The 22,550-nt window shown below is 32.5% G+C and overlaps 1 protein-coding gene across 7 annotated transcripts in view; it reads right to left on the bottom strand.

Moving 5' to 3' along the window:
- LOC126744524 (tyrosine-protein phosphatase Lar) overlaps window positions 1–22,550 on the bottom strand; it is a 1,889,525-nt gene that overhangs the window by 365,225 nt on the left and 1,501,750 nt on the right. For all 7 annotated transcript variants that reach the window (XM_050451972.1, XM_050451980.1, XM_050451999.1 and 4 more), the window contains one exon: window positions 16,528–16,689. In XM_050451972.1, coding sequence (XP_050307929.1) covers window positions 16,528–16,689 — 162 coding nt within the window. The remainder of the gene's footprint in view (window positions 1–16,527; window positions 16,690–22,550) is intronic.

The following is a 22,550-nucleotide window of genomic DNA, read 5'->3' as shown; positions in this document are numbered from 1 at the left end:
TGGAGGGGTTTATATTCCCCCTAATTCTGAAATCAGTTTGTATGAAAGCCATTGCCACACGATAGATATTCTCCGGCAGGAGTATTCTGATTACGATTTTTATGTCTTCGGTGATTTTAATGTACCAGATGCTCGCGGGGCTCTATCTTGGAGCTGTGGTTGAGTGCAGTCCTAACTCTCCAGGTTTAACTCTAGGTCAGTTCAAAAAATAACAATACCTAATAATAGATTGGTTTATTGGATCTGATTTTCACTAATAAAAGTAATCTTGTAGTAACAGAAGCAATCGACTACCTTTTTGATAAATCTAAAAACCACAAAGCGTACGAGTTTGTAGAATTTTATTATGGCATTAATAATTACTTGTCTGGAATTGACTGGACTACAATACTGAACACGACTGATATTAACATAGCTGTCTCTCAATTCTATCACATTTTAAACATGGCAATAACCCTTTTTGTTCCTCTCAAAAGATATAGGACATCTGATTTTCCCAAGTGGTTCTCGGGTGAACTTAAATATCTAGTTACACAGAAGAAGATTGCTCACAAGAATTACATCAGTACTCGTGATCAATCCGATTATGTCACTTTTTCCAATCTTAGGGCGAGGTGCAAAACTTTAACGAATATTTGCTACCGTGATTATATTTCAAATTTAGACCAATTACTGTGTACTAATCCTAAAAGCTTTTGGTATCACCTCAACAGTAGGAAGGCGGTAAATAAAATTCCAAATTCAATGTATTATGGTGATAATGAATTTTCTGGTTGCGAACAGAGAGCGGAGGGTTTTGCCCAGTTTCAATACTGTCTACAATACTAATATAAATAAAAATAACAATTATTATATGGGTCAACAGTTGGGAGAAAATATAACAATTCCTAATCCCCAACTGCCTGTTGGTTTGATTTTTGATAACATTTTAAAATTAAAGGCCAAAGTTAGTTCAACTATCAAACTATTTTTTATAAATATGTGTCTGTACTGTTTCTCGCCCTCTATTCTTCACTGAAATCCCTTGGCTCAGCACTCTTTCCGTCACTATGAAAGCATAGTTTTGTGGTACCAATATTTAAATCAGATGATAATGACCAAATAGGCAACTATAGGGGCGTTTGCATCCAGTCAGCCATTCCAAAACTGTTGGACAGTCTTATCTAAGACCAAATTTATTTCTATTGCAAGGAGCTGTTGTTCAATCAGCAGCATGGGTTTAGTTCGGGCAGATCTACGATCACTAACTTGTTGATCTATCAGCAGGATCTGTTGGATGCCTTGGAGAGGGGATGTCAGATTGATGTGATTTATACGACTTCTCCAAGGCTTTTGATAGAGTCGATCACAGAATCTTGCAGGAGAAACTTAGAGTGTTTGGTTTCTCCAATCATATAGTTGCCTGGTTCACAAGCTTCTTGTCAGGCCGGACTCAGCAGGTTAAATTGAGTAGTGCTAGTTCCAGCAATATCAATGTATATTCTGATGTACCTCAGGGTGGACACTGCTCACCATTGCTCTTTAACATTTTCATTAATGATATAGCTACATGTTTTGAAAATAGTGCCTTTTTATTGCAGATGACCTGAAATTTTATAGAGTAATCCAGACTCCCAAAGAGCAAATTTTGTTACAGAATGACCTGAATAGGCTAAATGAGTGGTGTGTCAACAATATCTTATTCTTAAACATAAAGAAATGTAATTATATTAGTTTTCACAAAAGAAGTAAAAAAGTTGTAACATCATACAATATAGAGGGAAGCCCTGTTCAGTATTCTGATACAATCAAGGATCTTGGCATTTATTTTGACGATCATTTAAATTTTAATATACACATAAATAATATAGTTGTTAGGTCCTCCAGGGTTCTGGGTTTTGTTCTGCGTAACTGTAGAGAGCTATCAGTCGAGCCTGTAAGAGAGTGCACATGTCTTTGGTGGTTTCTTTATTGGAGTATGGCTCAATGATATGGTCCCCCTATTACATGAAAAGCTGTCTGGCCCTTAAAAGGATTCAGAATAAGTTTTTGAGATTTTGTCTATTTAAATTAAATTTGGAAATACCGAACGATCTTGTTTATGATGATGCACGGGAAGTGCTAGCTATGACAACATTGAGAGAAAGACGTATTCGTGGTGATTTAACCTTTGTATTAAGGCTTCTTAATGGTCTGATTGTATGCCCCGACCTTCTCATTAGAATTAGCTTCAATGTCCCCTCAAGACTCTTAAGACGAAACCGACTATTTGCTTTGCCTTTTCACAGTACCAACTATGCCACTCACTCCCCTATCGAAAGAACCTTAAATATTATCAACCATGAGGATATTGAAGTTGTGGGCATTGGCTTGTCTAGTTTTAGGAATCAAATTGGAGAGATTGTGTAAACTCTTTTGTTGATTTTATGTTGGTTTGCGTGTAAAAACATATTTGTATTTTAGCTATTTTAAGTTATGGTTAGGTGTAACTATTGAACTTTGTAATATTTTTTTTGTAATGGGGTTGATCCCGTCTATTAAATAAATAAAAATAGATATTTAAAAAAGATTTAAGGTATAAAACTTAGACTTAGGAATTAACATTTTTTTGTTCTTTGAAATTTGTAAAGGCTCTCTTTACCAGTTACGCCTTTAAAACTTTAAGTTTCTATACAAAGTAGGATCCAGCATTTCCAGTCTGATTTGGAGATTATCTGAAATGATGTTCTACCTACCATTCTATTGCTATATTAATGTTTTACCGCTAAAGTTCAAATAGGTTGAGTCTTTTGACTCTGGTTTCATTGAATGTATTTCTTTCATACTAGCAATACTTTAAAATTCTTCAAATCAAAACCTAAAACTGATTACTTTTAATAAGATTTCAATTATCAACCGTTTTAATATTATTTTAACCATTTAATATCTCTATTAATTCGACGAGTATCCTCCTTATAACAACATAGGACCCAAAACCCGTTCTTTATTTTATTCGGAACGAAATATTTACAAGCAGCGCTTGGGCTACCACATTATTCTGTTTACCAACGCTTTTTCAGTTTTTTGTTTGTGCTGAGGTATTAGATAAACTAGCCATCCAATTAACCTAATTAAAATGGCTTTCAAATTTCCTGAACGAATTGCCGCAGAACATAAACCGAATTGATCAATAATGGATGAAGCCGGAAGGTGTACAAATAAGCCAAGGCGCGTGTTTTAGTTTTTTTTTTATTAAGAAATTGTATCTTTAGTATATAATTGTATAGTTCTATCGATTGATTTTTTGAGTAATTTATCAATAGAAAAAAATTGCATTTTTATTGAGACATAAGCGCATATTTGCCTTTTAAAAAAACTTACTTGGATTTACAAACTTTTCCTACATCTAAACCTTATGCCCAGAATTTAAACAATACAATAAAATGTTAAAGGAAAAAGGACCTTTTACGAAAAAGAATACCTAAAAATTAAAAAAAAAATGCTTACAGGTAGGATAATAAAATACCTTCATTTCCCATTAAAAAAAATCCTGTCAAAAATCATAAAATACCAAATTTTCTGAAAAGTTGCTTTAAAAACTAATAATAACCAATGATGTTCAATTTTTTCCTTTTTCTTTCTAACGAGAGTCTTGTCTCCCCTAACTGTTTTCAATTTACCATATGTAATTCCTTTTCTCACATTTCTTGTTTTACTTCCTCTTGGATGATGGTTGGGTTACCTCACCTCCTCAAATCTACTCTTAGACTAAACAGCTGTATTTTACTTAAAAATATTCTACCTCCCACTTTTCTGGGGAGCAATGTGATCTTTTTGTTTTCATGATCTATTTCATTAATAATAATGTATCATATTATATTGGGAAATAAGCTATTTTTCTATTATTATAGGACATATATACAGAGCATCCGTAAAGTAGCGTATAAATTCAATAAACATGAAATAGACCGTTTCTGAAAAAAAATGCACGAACACGTCGATTTTAATATTTGGTTAAGGATTCTTCTACGTGAAAATTAAATATACAGAGTAACTCAAAAAAAGATCTTATGCTATAAATAATAGTCCGGCAAGACTAACCGGTTTACAGGGACTATTTCTAGGGAGTTGAGTTTGTTCGACAGTCTTGATTTAAAAGTTCTAAACAACAAGAACAACTCCCTAGATCTGATCGGTTCCAGAAACCCTGTTAAATTTAAATGATGAAAACAAAGAACCTATCAGGCCGACTTCGTGGGTTCTCTGTATGGTCAGTTGTCTCAGTCACACTCACTCACTCAGTAGTAAAACACCTTTATTTAATTTAAATTGGGTATTTATTAAGGTTAACATCTTACTTGGTCAGAAACAATGAGTCAATTAAAGTTGTAAGGCAAACAAAATCTATATGGCAAGTAAATACAATTAAATATACATGATGGTATTAAAAATGTAAAAGATATATATATATATATATATATATATATATATATATATATATATATATATATATATATACAAGGGCGGGTCAATAAGTCCGTGACTTTTTGGATAAAAGACAGGTTTTTTTATAAAAAGTTATTTTACTTTTCAACATAGTCTCCTTTGAGTTCTATACACTTACTCTTCTATACACAGTCCAACGTTTCTCCAATTTTTTTATCCCTTCGAAAAAATATGATTTGTAGAGGTCATCAAAATAGGCATTTGTTTGAGAGATGATTTCGTCGTTGGAGTCAAATCTCTTTCCGCCGAGCCATTTCTTTAAGTTTGGAAATAGGAAATAGTCACTGGGGGCTAAATCTGGAGAATAGGGCGGATGAAGAAGTAATTCGTAACCTAATTCATGGATTTTTGCCATGAAAACTGCACATGTGTGGACCCTTGCATTATCCTGGTGGAAAAGTTTTTTTTTGGCCAAATGTGGTCTTTTTTCTTTCAGTTCCTCATTGAATCTATCCAATAAGTTGGTATAATATTCTCCATTGATTGTTTTCCCCTTTTGAAGATAGTCAATGTGGATTATATCGCGTGCATCCCAAAAAACGATCGCCATGACTTTATTGGCTGACAAACCCACCTTGGCCTTCTTGGGCGCCGATTCACCCCGAGAAATCCACTGTTTTGACTGCTGTTTGGTCTCCGGCGTGTTGTGGTGGATCCACGTTTCGTCTACGGTGACGAAACGACGCAAAAATTCGTCCATATTGCGGTTGAATAACGCCAAACACTCCTGGGAAATTGTCACACGGTTGCGTTTGTGGTCGATTGTGAGTAAACGCGGCACCCATCTTGCGGAAAGCTTTCTCATGCCCAAATGATCATTCAAAATTGAAACTACTGAACCATGTGAGATGCCTATGGCTTCCACATCTCTCTCACTTTCAATCTCCGATCGGCTAAAACCATATCGTGAATTTTTTCGATTGTTTTGGATGTAGAGACCTCGACTGGGCGTCCAGAACGTTCGGCATCTTCCGTGCTTGTACGGTCACATCGAAATTCAGTAAACCACTTCTCTACCATGGAAATGGATGGTGCAGAGTCGCCAAAATATTTATCAAGCTTAGCCTTGGTTTGAGTGATTGTTTTTCCGTAAAAAATAATGCTTAATGAGCACACGAAATTCACTTTTTTCCATTTTCTTCTCAAAACGAGTGGTAGTTTGCTATCGACAGCTGTCAAACACAAACTAAATGACGCAGCTTGTTCAAATTTTGACAGGCGTCAACTGATAGTTCTCTGTTGACAGGAGCAGAGTTGCCATTTCCATTAAAGGGCGGGAAATTCAAAAAGTCACGGACTTATTGACCCGCCCTCGTATATAAGTTTAAAACCCAAAGGTATCTGAATTTGTCAGTGATCACTTCGGAAGCATTACATAATAAGGCGTAACATTAAAGTGTTTTAATTTACATAATTATAAGATAAATATAGTTACTTAAGTTTTAAAGATTAAAATGAGAAGGTGATAAGATAATAAATTCATGTTAAGTCATACAAAGAAATCAAAAGAATATGGTTAAGATCAATTAAAGAGGAAAAGAAAAAGACTAGTAAGCTTACGGGTCCCATGGTGTTCTTCTTTCGGAGGCGAGAGCCCGCGATGGGCTATTTTTCACCACATAGGGCTTAAGGCATGATGTGGGTTGACGGGGCTAAGGGCGGCGAAATCATCTGCTTTTAGGCTTCAGGGCGAAATCCTCATCACCGCTGGGTCGGCGGTTTACAAACTCATATTCAAGGAGCCCTAAGAGAGATTTCTCAATAGAAACACGGAACACCAAATAAAATGTCACCAACGGTAAAAACTACTTACGAAGTATCAAGAGGCATCAAACCACTAAAAACCATCCTGCTTCAAAAAATATTTGCTTGAAAATGAAGAAACACTAATGAATTTTAGTTTTTAGTATTAATTTAGATAAAAATGTGCTGGTGGAGAGAGATGATACTAGATTTATTTCACTACACCATTAATCTCTCTCTCTCCGTCACACCGGACAGCACGGTTCATCTTTGACAGACGCAGGATTAATTAATCCTGTAACAAAAATATGACGTCATCAATAGGTTTTTCAAATGAAAACCACCATTTTATGATGCAGAATCAGAAAGAGGACATTCTTTTACAAAGGATATGTTACAAATGAATAGTGGAAATCTGGAGTAATAATTCTAATATCCTGGAGTATTTGTTCTTTTAAATCTTCTAAACTTACTGATTTAGTGCTATACATTTTACATTTTAAGTATTCCCATAAAAAGTAATCGAGGGAAGTTAAGTCTGGCGATTTGGCTGGCCATTAAATGAATCTTCGTCTACCTATTCAACGATTTGAAAAAACTTCATCTAGATAATTGCGAACGGGTAGAAATTATTCCGAACATGCTCGAATCACGAAACTTTGCTTCAACTCTGCTTGCCATGCTTTGGCTAATAGGCGACAGATCAGGATGAGTTGCATTAAACAACTCAACCACCTTCTTTGAAGTACGCGACATATCTCCTAAACCAATCACGCACAAGCTTTCGATTCTTTCACGTTCGGTTAATTTTCCCATATTTCATACAATAACAGTAGGTAATAAAGTGAAGTATCTAATAAAACGCAGGATGACACTGCTTTCGTTTCTCAAAAAGAATAGACACGACTTGCAAATGTAAAAATATTTCAAATAGTTGCACCAAAAGACATTCACTTTTTGACACTGACAACAACGACGACAAAAACAACATATTTTTTTGTTAAAAATTGCTTATGTAACCACTATTTATTTGTACCATATCCCTTGTAACAAAATGCGTTCTTTCTGATTCTGCATTAAAAAATAGTGGTTTCTATTTAAAAAACATATTGATGACGTCATTTTTTTTGAGACACCCGGTATATGTAAATTCCACGTAGAAAAACCCAATAATTAGGTCGACGGGTTCAAGCAATTTTTTCAGAAACGGTCCATTTCAATTTTATTAAATTTATTCTCTACTTTACGGATGCACTCTATAATAATAATAATAACTTAGATGTTTATAAAGCATAAACTACAATTCAAATTAATTAATAGTAAACGTTCACAAAAAACATTCATACATTGGAACTGTCGAAAAAACGACAGGCATTTTGCTTAATATGACTTTAAGTACCATTTTTTGAGTTATTTCTAGACATTTAACATGTGAGTTCAGCACTCCTCTCCAATCAATTATTCCATAGATCAAATGTGCACTAGCAAAAAACATGGAATTTTTAACTGATTCGTGGATAGTATACCTTTTAAATATTTAAATGTTGGCATGAGACATATAATCTTCTGAAATATCTTTAATAATTCCAAAGTACTTTATAGTTTTTGTAGCAGGTATTATTACATTATCTAGTATTGTGCCTTAACAATTTATTGTTTTATCACTGGGAGAGAATAATATGCATTTAGTTTTTTCAAGATTAACAGTTAATAAATTAAAATCAAACCATTTCCTAGTTAGTGGAACTTCTGTTTTTGCTTGAATTTTTAATTCTGCCAATGTTCTCCCTATAAACAAAATAGCAGTATCACCAGCAAAGGATATTATTTTCCCATTTATATTAAATTTTAGCAAGTCATTTATATGCAAAACAAACAGAAAAGGTGCCAAAACAGTTTTCTGGGGAACATCAGAAGCTACGCATCCAGCTTCAATAATTGCTTAACCTATCTTTTTATAATGTATTCTGTCACTTAGGTACCTTTTAATGAAATAAAATATTTTTTCTTGAAGGCTATATCTTTTTATTTTTTTCAGAAGTTAAGAATGTGGAACTGTATCGAACGCCTTGGCCAGATCATACAAAATTTATTAAGTTATCCAGAAGTTAAGAATATGAGTTCTGGTTAACTTAGATAAGTTTAAAATATTTTTTAATATTACTAGTTCTATTTAAAAAAAAATATGCCTTTAAAAACGTCTCGCCTAAAAAATTAAATAAAATAACTTTTCTATTCATGATGTTCTCTGGTAATCATAATATTTTGTCTCCTTTGTAAACCATTTTTCATAATAAGCTGACGGCAAAACAATAAAGTCCGCCCGCCGCTATGCAAGCACAAAAGAACTTGTAACTTTCAGTCGCTATAAGTAAAACTGCATTCATTATTACCAAAACTTTATGAAAACCTAATTTAAGGGCCCGACATGGGATTTCAATTATGATGCAACAAACTTTATTTTTTAAAAGGAAAGCTCTGTCCATTAAATTAAAACCCGGGAAAAAATATCAACTCATTAATTTTATTAGGAATATAAAAGTTCGCCTCGCCTGTTTAATGAGTTTTGAAGATTTGCTCTTGCTGTTTAAGCTTAGACCTTTCTGGATATAATTGGATGTTTAAGAGGATCCTGCCTGGAACCTTCACACAGGGTGTTTTTTATATATTGCGACAAAATTCAGGAAGGTATTCTTTGGACAAAAATTCGCAAAAAACTTCCCATAAACATAGGTCCTAAACCTTTTAGATTTTGAGCTACAGGGTGGTAAAGTTTTAACAAAAAAATGATTTTTTTTCGATAACTTAAATGCCCCTGTAGATATTTGTCCAAAGATTGGTATGCAGGATCTGTGTATCCAGAGCCATTTACCAACATACTTTTAATATTTTTATGTTCTCTAGTGGCGTGTGTGCGGGTTTTCCGCTGAATACTTTTATAAAGAAAAATGGTACACCACTGGTTTTTCTTGTATTCAAAAATATTTTTAAATTTCCCGTTTTATTTGCAACATTTTTGATCACTTGGACTTGGTCCGTTAGATACACAGTTTTCGCACAAAAAAATTAAAAACCATGGACATGTTGCTCAGATTTGATTAGACTGTCTTTATTCTAGTAATTATTCGTTTTTTTTTAGTTTATTGCAATTTTAACAATAAATAATAAAATTTTTATTAATAAATTAAGTACAAAAGCCAGCCCAATTTAATCAAATTGTAATTGAGGATTTAAAACTGTTGCTTCTACAATCTTTAATTTAAAATACAAGTTTTTAAGTTATAAAAAAATATTTCATTTTTTATTATTTATTTAAGTAATATTATTATTTTTACAAAAGTTGTTCAAAGTGTGCTCCTTCAACATCAATACAATCATCTAATCGACGTCGCATTGATTGGCGGACACGTTCAAAAATTCCTGGTGTCTGCCGAATTATGTCACAAGACGTTATAATGCGATTACGCAATTCCTCCACATTATCAATTGGATTTCTATAAACCAGTGATTTAAGATGGCCGCACAAAAAAAATCCAGCGGATTTAAGTCGGGAGACCGTGAAGGCCAAGGGTGAATACTTCCCCGACCTATCCAACGATTTGGATACGTAATATCCAAATACTGTTGAGCCACTAAACTAAAATGGGCTGGAGCACCGTCATGTAAAAAAAACATTTGCTGTCTTAGCTGAATGGAGACATCTTCTAGCATCGCTGGTAATTCATTTTCAAGAAATTCTTGATACACTTGTCCAGTCAACTTTGCTGGTAAAAAAAATGGACCGATGAGAAAGTTTTAAATAATACCGACCCATACATTAAGTGAAAACTGGTGCTGATGACGGTTTTCTGCTACAGCATGTGGGTTCTCATAATGCAATATGTGGTTATTGTGGAAGTTCATAATTGCGTCCCTGGAGAAATTAGCCTAATCGGTAAAAAGTATTTTTCTTATAAACGGTGCATCTTGCCTTATGCGTTCTTGCATCCAACGATACAAAGCCGTTCTTTTCGGAAAATCGCCTGGCAAAAGTGCCTGCATCCGCTGAGTATGATACGGGTATAAAAGGTTTCTTTTAAGAATATTCCAAACTGTAAAGTTACTATGTGTACCGTCTGAGCAATTTTCCTAGTGCTCGTGGTGGAATCTTTCTCGAATTCATTGTGCACCTGTTCGGGTATGTCCGTTTTCAGCGGTGAGTTTTTTAAAGCTGCCGGTTTCACTTAGACGTTGATGTAAACGCGTAAGCATGGAGTGATGAGGAATAACACGATTCGGGCAACGTTCAGCATGAATACGCAAGGCTTCTCGTGCGTTTCCGTTAGCCAGTCCATAAATAAAGTGCATATCGCACATTTCATTATTTGTGTAATTGTTAGCCATTTTTTTAACAAATTAATCTTGTCAATTGCCGGACAGTGACTATGATTTAAAATTTAAAATATCACAAAATCTTACAAATATCAACTTTATCGTGGACAGAGGAAGAATGTAGTAAAAAGATTAAACTCTTAAACAAGAATGTGATTATCGTTGCGGCGGCGTTGTCCGTAGTTACGTTAAAAAAAATTATATTCACAGGCTACTTCGCGATTTTGGAAGCGTGAAATATTAACACCTTACTCATATGTGAGTTTTTTTAATATGTTAAATAAAGTGACATATTATGAACTATAATGAAATTTTAAATAAAATTTAAAAAAACACTTAGGTACTTTTGATAACGATCATAGAAAAAATAAATTTTAGCGACCAGTCAGAGTAGAAAAATGTTTTTAATTTTTTGTGCGAAAACCGTGCATCTAACGGACAAAGTCCAAGGAATCAAAAATATTGCAAATAAAACGGGAAATTTAAAAATATTTTTTAATACAAGAAAAACCACTGGCGTACCATTTTTCTTTATAAAAGTATTCAGCGGAAAACCCGCACACACGCCACTGGAGAACATAAAAATGTTAAAAGTATGTTGGTAAATGGCTCTGGATACAAAGACCCTGCATACCAATCTTTGGACAAATTTATACAGGGGTATTTAAGTTATCGAAAAAAAATCATTGTTTTGTTAAAACTTCACCACTCTGTAGCTCAAAATCTAAAAGGTTTAGGACCTATGTTTATAGGAACTTTTTTGCTTTGCAAATTTTGTCCAAAGAACACGTTTCTGAATTATGTCGCAATATATAAAAAACACCCTGTGAAACACCCTTTTCTGCCTATTCACTCTATAAAAACCTAAAAACTAGGACAATTATTAACCATTATAAATCCTTGTAATTCATTGACCTAAAAAATTAACTATAGTTAAAGTATATAGTAAATTAATTTCGAGAATTTCACATGTTTCAATAAATTAATGTTGTAGTTCCTCTTAAGATTGTAGATCTAAAATCTCGAATTTCAACAAAAATTACAAATTATTTGAGCAACAAAATTGAGCTAATAGGAAATATAGGAAGTTGACTAGACCAGTTGACTAGACTTATTAATTTAAGATTTAAAAAATATGGAATTGTAGCAGGGATTCGGACTTACTGTGTAATGAATAGTAGGTACAGTTCTGGAAACTTTAGGATATGCACGTAATGATTGCTTAAATGAAACTCATAACTTGTACAACGGCGATTTTAAGATTAAAAAATACAAAGATTATAAAAAAGAGCTATGTCTATCACCAAGTATTCCAAGTAAGTATAAAAATCTCATGCATTATTCTCAAACACACAAAATTGACAAAGAAAACTCAAAGTCAGGATCTCACAACATATAATCACAGGTTACACGTGTTCCGCTCTAGCTGGAGCATCATTAGCCTTAAAATTAAAGTATTAGTCGAAACAAAACTAAAAATGCTTGTCAAGATGACTTTTCGCGAGATGACATCAACTTTTGCCTGTGGTGTTGCCATTTCAAATTTTTTAGAGGCGGGTTTAGGAATATGATTGTTAGTAATTTTTTTTTGCTTTAAAGATGTATTTTTTTGCGCCTAGGATAAGAGATATCTATTTCTACATTTGATTCATAATCCAAAATCTAACATCATTAAGTTAAATTACCATTATTATATTATGTATTAATATATAACTGAAAATTTAAAAATGCGTGTAAACTTGACAATAAAGAATCAAAGAATATGTTTGTAGATAACACACCCTCCTTTCCTTAAGATTATAATGAAAGTTTGGTAAACAAAGCCTACTTCCAACTTATCCGAAAAGGGTTACAAGACACATGGTTTGAAACTAACCTGAGAAAATACAAAATAAGTGATTGGCTTTGAAATATTAAACTCGAAAAAGGTAAAACATATAAAATTGAAGACCCTGCACATAATTTATAAATGGTACCAAGGACACAGTTATCAGAGTTTATTACGGAAAAATAATTTTAGAAGATTGTTGATGTTTATTATTAAATTATTTGATTAAGTTAAGGGTGGCTTCTGGCCAAAATAGGGGTATCCGGGGTTTAAAATTGCCTCCAGCTAGCCCACGAGAGTGGTGTTGGTAAACCTTACTAAATATGTATTTATAAGCGCCACCTGCTTTACTACCCTCGTGCAGTGATACCCTTAAAATCTTGCCTTAATATGGCCCCGAACCGAAAGCAGGAAATATCTCTAGATAATTATTTAAACCACACCTTATTTAGGTCCGCAAAAGGAAGTATTAAAAAGTAACCCGTAAATTCAGCTTTAGTATATTGACAAATAACCTAACCTCTAATTATCAAAGTTCCAAATGTGAATGTGTCAAATGCTAGGCTTGAGCAAGGTCGTAAATTTGAATTCACAGGTATAACTCTGTTAACGCGATTTTCTATTCACTGTGAATATAACCTATGAACGTGAATTCACGATTGAGCGCCGGTTGGCGAGTTTGCTTATCGTGTAGTTTAATATCATGGCAGTGAATTCGCATAATAATAAGAAAAGTATTACTATTCTACGTTTATTGTGTTAAGGATAGTTCATACCCAGATACAAATATTAAGAAGGCTAAAAGTAAATAAAAATTGAAGACAATATCATTGACAATGACAACAATGATTCATTGTTGTCACATTTGAAAAAATATATATTTTCATAGACATTTTTAAAGCTAATATCACGATGTCCTAATAAGAAATAATTGTCTTTAAAAGTTTAAAATGATGGTAAAATCAAACATATTTTAATATTCGATCTTCCGCAGAAATAGATAAATGAAAATATTCTATCATAATAAAAATCCAGTAAAAAAAACTAAATAAGCGTGACAATAAAATACATGAAAATATAATATATGTACAATAAAAATAATTTATAAAAAATAATTGTTCTCTCGTTTTTTCCCACAAACGAGAGAGCCGGATAGACGATGGGAGTCAGATAGTCTGTTAAACGACGGCCAATCGCTGATGAATGAATTACTTCTTTCGGTTTTTCAAATTTCAACGCGCATTCGTTTGTCTGAATGTGAACGCGCCTTTCTCATTCACATTTTGACATTTCACAGTTTATTTTTAAGTTGTCATCAAGTCGTGAATGTGATTTTTTATTCACAGTTAATGATTCGCAGGTAGTGAAATTTTGCTCAACCCTATCAAATGCTAAATAAAGAAATGGGTATTATCGTATGAAATTTATAAGTTTTCACTAGAGTTTATAAAAGCAATTTATAAAAGATAAATTAAATAATAACAACCGGCGGTTTATGGTTAAATAAATATGGTACAACTTATACTATACCTCGCATATACGTATATACTCAGTTCCCAACAAAGATTATAGCAACAAGGTGCCTCAAAAATTAAAGTAAACTAGTAAATATATATGCGATAAATTATTCAACTAGTACTATAATATAAATATACCATTTATAACTATGGCGAAAATAATGTGTGTGGCCTTTGTTTTACACTTCTAAATGGTTATGTTATTCTGTGATACCAGTGGTCCTTGTTCTCGCCCTGGTTGGACGACCATGGGGCTCATCTGGTGTGTCTCAGGAATAACAGTGTCTGCTGTGGTAGTTGGACAAAGTGATTCAGCCAGTACTACACTCTGTAGTACTGGCTTCACTTCTGGCTCAGACCATCAAATTCCATCAAATCCTTCACAATATCAGTGATGAATTGAACAAATAGATGAGGAAGTCCAAGTGGTAGTTATAAGGGGACAAATAGGAAAAGAAGAAGAAAGAGAAAAAAAAGAGAAAAGGCCTGAAAACAACAAAACTACATGTGAAAAACGGAACTGAGGGATTTCTGAGGTGAGCAAAATTATTTTTTATTAAAATTTGCTTTAAAAAGTTGGATGTCTTTATAAACTTTAAATTAAAATAAAAATAAATGCAAGTATTTAATAGGTTATAAGAAAAATTATAAGAATAAGTTGACCATGTGCCATGTGCAACTTACCTAGGTTGGAATGTGGCCTTTCTTTGGAATTTTTATGAGAAAATCACACAGGAAACCTTAAAAACTCTTTGGTCTATTTCTTTAAAACTGCCCTCGACAAAACTTCAATTTAACTCACAAAAAAAAAATCAGACCTAGATAAGGTATTTCCTTTGTAAATCCGCTCAAAGCGAAACCAGCTGAAGTCTTCAACTCTCAGCTAAAAAATGACCCATTAAGCCAAATCTGTCGAAATGGATCCCCTCCAGATTTTACTATATCTAAGATATCTGTCAACCTTGGAATCTTACTGAAAATATAGACAATTCCTGCATGAAATAAGTAGTACTGTAAGTATGTACCAGCCACAATAAAACTTAAAGAGCTCTTGAGAAGAAAATCAATATTTGGGTTTGACAGTTACTTTGTTTACTATTTTATTGAAATGAAGATTTACTGCACTTCTCCTACAATAAAATTATGTGAAAAGAAAGAGCAGCAAATTCTGCTCAACTGACTATTGCAGACACCACACATAATAAAGTCTTATTCTAATTTTCAGATCGACATTGGCCCAGGCAACCGAAAGAGATACAGAGCCGAGATATAGAACCGAGACACCTGTACAACCTCACAATGCAAGATCAAGGTACCAACAATATCAACTTAGTCAAGATTATGCTTTAATATGAACTTGATTCCTAATAAGTAGTTACTGCTATAAAACAAAATTATATATCTATCCGGTAATGTCTATATTCTGTTCTGATATATCTATACATATATTTTCCATTTAAATACATTTGCAATAAATTGGTTATTTTCTAAACTAATCAAAATTTTATAATTATTGAAACCTATACAATTATGGTTGATTTTTCTATGGAGATTACCCTTTCTTATAAACCCAAACCCTGTTTGCTTTTGACTTTTATAACCACTAATCTAAGACTTTGATAAATGAAAGAAGCTTTATTAAATTATATTAAAATATTTCAAATTTGAATACATTGAGTTAAAGTGTTATGCTCACAAAAAAAACTGTGACACGTTTCTTATAATTATGAACTACTTTATGGAAGATTTTGCCTTAGTGATTTAGTAGCAGCAGTATTCTGTAATTTATTAAAAACATTATCATTCATTGATGAATATTCTCAAGAAATTCTTAATTATTCAGATGTGCATTAAAGATATTTAACGTTTGCTGGTAATAAAACCATTTTGTGGTTCAAGATTTTTGAATTGCTCTGTTTCCTTATTGTAGAGAAGTAACTACTATTGCATATTTTTATATTATAGAAATAAACAATATAGTTAAAAATGAAGTTAAAAAAATAATGGATACGAATTTAAATAATTTAAGCAGATAAAGGATACAAGAATTGGTAAGAGAAATCTTTAAACTTGTGGATATTAAAATTATGTCCAAGAATATTGATATTGAAAAAAACTAAATATTCTCCAAATAATTGTATATTTGGACGACTTTAGAACTAAGGAATTAAAACCATAAAAAAATTTCAAGTAGCTTTTGCCACAAAAACCACTTAAGCCAGAATATGTAGTGGAGCTCAGGATCTATTTTATAATCTACTATTTACTCTAAAAAATCTGTTTACAAAATATTACACTTTAAAAGTAATGTTAAAAACAACAGTTCTGTTTTTTATATTGCCATAATATAAACGGAGAGTAAGTCCGCCGTAGTTAGTGCCAAGTCGGTTTAATATCGGGGGCTCCCGCGTTTTAGTGTTACGTCTCTTGCAATTTACTGAAGCAATAAGCTAACAAAGTTAAACAGACGAAACATCTGCACCATTTTTACAGATATTTATAGTAAGCCGTAAAAAGTTATTACAAATCTGCGAATAGTTTATGGCTATAGAAAGGGATTACTTAAAAGATAAAAATTAGTTAAAATGCGGAATATGCACCTACCTTCAAACACTGTGAGCATGGCCTCAGCGCTGACAGCATCACCAACACCATTCTCAGCCACACATTCATAAGTTGCATCGTCTCTTTGTGCCTTTACGGGGTCAATACGAAGAAGAGCACCGCCATCTGGGAATTCCTTAACTTGATATCGAGACTGAGATCCTAAAAAACACCAAAAAAAATTATTTTAATTTTTCAATAAACAGAGGTCACTTATTAAGAACAATTGTATTAAAAATAGATCATTTATAAGTAATATCATGTATGGTTCTAATTCAGATGAGAAGGACTTCTTGTCAGCTATTTCTATGAGCTTAAAAAAGTAGTCTTAAATCTGCACATCTCCTCAGCAGATCCAGCAGCTCCTGGGTCAGAGTAACTTATGCCATTACCAAATTACTATGAAAAATATCTTTCTATTCAAAAAAATATTTTTGAGCTCAACAACATTACCATGATTCAAAACAGAGAGATCCATCTAATCGCTAAACAATTTTTAGGTTTTTTTGATTAAGAAAATGTCTAGAATTATATAAGGCACGTAGATTCTCTATAAATTTTTGAATATACTCGTACATAGAAATGTGTTTGTGAAATCTTAATTCGTTATCTAATATAAGGCCTATATAATAATAATAATAATAATAATAATAATAATAATAATAATAATAATAATAATAATAATAATAATAATAATAATAATAATAATAATAATAATAATAATAATAATAATAATAATAATAATAATAATAATAATAACAATAATAATAATAATAATAATAAAATTGGCTGCTTAAGGTCCTTGAGATTTATAAAGTCGCCCCACCGCTTATCAATTTATTAAAACATATGATGGGTTTCTGGACCACACAGTTGAATCTTAACGGCAGAAATGAAACTTTAGCGATTGAGCCTATTAAAATACAAGGCCTTTTCCAGGGAGATTCTCTGAGTCCCCTCTGGTTTTGTCTGGCTCTGAATCCCCTCTCGCATATGCTTAATCAAAATCAACATGGATTTACCGTTAAAGATAACAGGGAAAACCTGTACATGTATGATATCAAAGTCTATGCTGGGACATCAGCGCATATCAACTTATTGCTGCGAACAATTGAAATATTTTCCCACGATATTAAAATGAGCTTTGGTATCGATAAATGCAAAACTCAAACAGTTATCAAAGTAAACACAACATCAACAACTTTGAATTACAAGATGGTAGTCTCATTCGGGCTATGGAAGAAGGGGAAACTTATAAGTACTTAGGCGTACATCAGTCAGCCCATACAGAGCACAAGAAAATGAAGCAGAACCTCCAAAAGGAATATATTATAGTCTTAAGCAAATTTTAAAAACTAAACTGAATGGTAAGAACATGATTAAAGCGGTTAATACCTACGCTATCCCTGTCTTAACGTATTCTTTTGGAGTCATTAGGTGGACAAAGACTGATATAAAGGAGATTGAGAGGAATACCAGAACAACCCTCAAGACGTTTCGAGCACACCACCCTCAGTTAGCCATCGAAAGACTTACTCTTCCCAGATCCAAGGGTGGCAGAGGACTAACTGATATTTCTTTTCTCTTCAAAAAACAAGTGGCAGATCTTCAGAAATACTTCCTCACTATGAGGAAAACCTCTTCTCTTCATAGAGCAGTGGTGCTAGCGGATAACGGATACACACCCTTAAATCTTCGTGCAGGTATAGCAAGCAGAACACATTACTGTAACAAGATCAGAGCACACAGCCATTAAAGTTAACACATGGAAGCAGAAGGCAATACACGGAAAGCATCCTCACGAACTTAATGCCGAACATGTCGATTATGAAACGTCGAACTACTGGTTGACTCGTGGAGATTTATTTCCTGAAACTGAAGGCTTTATGATAGCTATACAAGACCAAGTGATTGGTATAAGAAATTACCTTAAGTACATTACTAAAGATGAGAAAGTAATCGACGATCGATGTAGAAAATGCCTGCACGTACCGAAAACAATTCAACATATAACATCTATTACCAGTACAAACCAAAAACTGTAAAAAAATGACGACTTTTGGATCTACTAGGATAGAACTATTTTAACCGATAGGACTTACTTCAAACAGACCAGATATAATCTTAATAAACAAAGCCCAAAAAAAAACCTTTCTAATTGACATAAAAGTGCCAAATACCAATAACGTCCTAGGAACGACACACTAAACTTGCTAAATACGCAGATCTGACTCACGAGATAAAACAACAATGGAGGCAAGATAATGTATATATACTCCCTCTAGTTATTTCATCCACTGGAATTGTCCCTTTAACACTGTCCAGAAACCTTAACGCATTGGGTTTGTCCTCCTGGATGATTGTCACTATACAGAAATTTGTTATACTGAATACATGCAACATTGCTCGAAAGTTCCTAAATCTACCATAGCAAAATTTATCTTGCCTTCAGGCCAATGAAATTGACAACACCGCTAAGTTATAGATTAAACAATACTATATTAAAATTTCTTAAATTAACTAGAAAAATTATTAAATTTTATTTAACCATATTTTAATTTTTTAAATTAACAACTAATAAATACGATATAATCTAATAGCATAATTACAGGCAATACCTCAAAAACGTTTTGCTGACAATTAAAACGTATTTCTTTAATTTTTTTGCGAAATGTAAAAAGGTTTTTTAAACTAAAATGTTTGATATACTTATTATACAATGATACTATATTATATGTAAAATAACGTTGAAAGATTGCTTTGTGATGATTCGGTATAGAAAGAGTATTAGATCTAATGGGTACTGAATGAACATCTTGTCGAAACAATAATTCCGATCTTAAATACTGCGGAACAAATGTTTTAAGTAGTTCAAATGCAAATATTATCAAAAAGCACTGATACGAAACAAAAATATTTAGCCACTGAAGCTGATTAATTTTGCGAGAAATATGATCAATTTTTTTTAAAGTTGTAAATAGATCTGCCGTAATTATTTAGGATTATTTGCAATTATTATCTATCTACAAAACCTAAACATCGATAATATAAAAATTAGGCAATAGTATAGAAAAAAAAAAGAGAAAAAAAAATGTATGTACATAGCAGGTCACCTAGCTATAAGGTCTGATGATGCTTTATTAGCGAAACATGTTACCTGATTAATTAAAAAGATATTTTGAGACTGAGACTTAGAGTTTTCATTTTTTCTCTAGTTACGTATATCTCTTTGAGATAATGGACGAGTTCTTTTAAATAGGCAATAGTATACTTTGGACAAAACATAAGACTCGTAAAGCTTTTTCCAAACTTTAAAATTTAAAATATGTTTGTTCGCATACAGTACATTTATCGATAAGTAGCAGGCCCTGCATAAGTTAAATATATATTGGGAAAATCTTAATTGAGAATTCAAATAAACACCCAAATCTCTGGAAGCCTCAGTGAACTTTAACACTTTGCCATTTATTTCAAAGTTAAGGTATTTCTTTAAAAACTTAGAATGTTGCATAGAGGAGAAAATTAAAACTTAAAAATAAGTTGTGTTTCTTGCTGTATACGGTGATTTTTCTAAGATCCGAGTTTACATTTATTTTAGTTTAATTATATTCCAATGTATAAATAAGCTGTGTATCATCGGCACAACTTTAAGTTTGGGAACAACTTGCAACAACTTTGCTTAAATTAAAAGTATACAGCAAAAATAAAAGCGGCTCTAGAATGGAGCCCTGTGGCACCCCAGACATAACTTCTGCACAATCTGATTTACCAGCGGAAATCTTAACAAATTGCTTTTTATTACTTAGATAGTTTTCAAAGAATGAAAAAGAACGATCTAAAAAACTAAAAAACCTAAGTTTAGAGATTAGTAAATCGTGGTCTACGCAGTCAAAAGCTCTAGAAAAATCAAGCAATATTAAAATAGTAGCCATTCCAGACCCTTGATTATAAGATCCAGGACATAAAGTAATATTGTGGCTGTTCTATGTCCTGGGCGAAATCCAGACTGATTGTTAGGCAATAACCCATTCTCATTTACATGCGCAAACAATTGATTGTAAATAACCCTTTCTAAAATTTTACTAACCACAGATAATAAACTAATTGGTCTTTTAGATTTGTTGGAGAATTAACTTTGAGTATTGAACATATTAGGGCTGTCTTCCAGGCAATAGGAAAGTATCTTCTTTTGAGGCAAACATTAAAGATATGAGTGATATGATTTAGCAAAAGCGGAATAGTTAGTTTTAACATAGTCAATATAATTCCGTCTGCTTTAGCAGCGATTGATTTTAGCTTGCTTATAATAAGCCTAACCTTTTGTGGTGATGGAAGATGAAATCAAAGCTTGCCTCACTAAATCTATTGGAATTAAAATATTCAATAAGTATCAGCCGAAATGTTAGAAAATGCTGTAAGAAAATAATTATTGATATCATTTGCGTCCCTGATGCAATTAACCGGTAATTGAGGTTTTGATTTTGACTGAATTCTAGCGATTTTCAAGCGCTTTCAGATAGTAGTCGCATCTTGGTAATTGATAAATTTAAGATAGGCTCATTTCTCTCTTCTTACAGATGTCAACGCAAAATTCCTTATCCTTTTATAATTATTTGAGAGCATTATCACGTTCATTTAATAATTGTTTAGCGTCGGTCAGCCAGGGAGCAAAAGGTCTGCTTAGCCGGACTGTCCGAATTGACGCATGATTATTAAACATTTGACTGTTCGAATTGGAACATGATAAAAGGTTTTCTTTCCGCTTACGTATATGGTGTGTCTAGATCTTCAATACCGGAGTAACAAGTATGAGCCAATAGGGAGAGCGGAACATGTAACTTGGAGTTAAAATTAGTTACAATTGATCATTAAGGGACACCTATTACAATGCAAAACTCTTGCTGGAAAATCATAAGATAAATTTCAATTAATCTAAATGAACTCCGATGAAATCCAAGATATACCAAGACTAGAAATAATGAAATAGAATTTATGGTATCAAATGAATTGGAATAATCGAGTAGAACCAGAATAATGCAAATACCCTTATCAATAGATCTAAAAAACATCATCCGTTGTATTAAGAAGAGCTTTTGCAGAAGTGTGACCTTTTGGAAAACCTAATTACATGGTGTCAATCAACCTTTCAGACTCCACATAGTATCGAATCTAACAATTTTAGTTTCTGAAGCAATGAAAAACTTAAATCTTGCAGATTTTGCACCAATAACTTGCTTTTCATAGTATCTATGAATTTTAGCAGAAATATTACTTGGTGATATTGTGTCTACAAAAAAATTATTAATATCATTAGGAGTAAATAACGTATAATGTAAACCACTTGCTTCTTTGCTTTAAAACAATATTTTTTATTCTTTTAACATTTTCTAGAATGTCTCACTAGTTTTATTATCAAGATGTTGCTCTAAAAAGGTTTTTTTTTCAATAAAGCTAAGTTATAAAATTTTAAAGTTCTTTATATCCATTGTAAGATTTCACAGTCTTATTATTTTTAAATTTAAATTTTGCCTTGTCTCGAAGTTTTATCATGAATATAACAACCGTTATTCATGAAAAACTTTTTTTAATTTAATGGTCTTTATAGGAGCATATTTATATATTCTTTAAATCTCGACTCATGACTAATTCCACTTGCTTCTTTACAGTTTGAATGCCGAAAATTGCATAAATCAATTAATGATCAGAAATGTTGAGGTCTAGCTTGACTGACCGTAAAATGCTCAAAGCCTATATAACTATTTTATGACCTATTAGTTTGAAGGAAGTTCGAATTTGAATAATTCTTGTTAGTTTATCAATAACTTTTAGTCCTAAATAATCAAACAATTTGCTCCCAACTAATCAACCGAATATAGTCAGTGCCATAATCGGCTAATTAATATTCGTGTCACCCAAAAAAATCAGTTAGTGGGAGCAGATTTCAGTAATAAACCGCCTAGCAGGAGAGACAGGTGGACAATTATTATATCCTATAAATACATTTTTACCTTTTAAATGTAATT

Source organism: Anthonomus grandis, chromosome 1 (genome assembly GCF_022605725.1).
Source record: "Anthonomus grandis grandis chromosome 1, icAntGran1.3, whole genome shotgun sequence".
NCBI lineage: Eukaryota > Metazoa > Arthropoda > Insecta > Coleoptera > Curculionidae > Anthonomus > Anthonomus grandis.
This window is presented reverse-complemented; position numbering and strand designations above follow the sequence as displayed.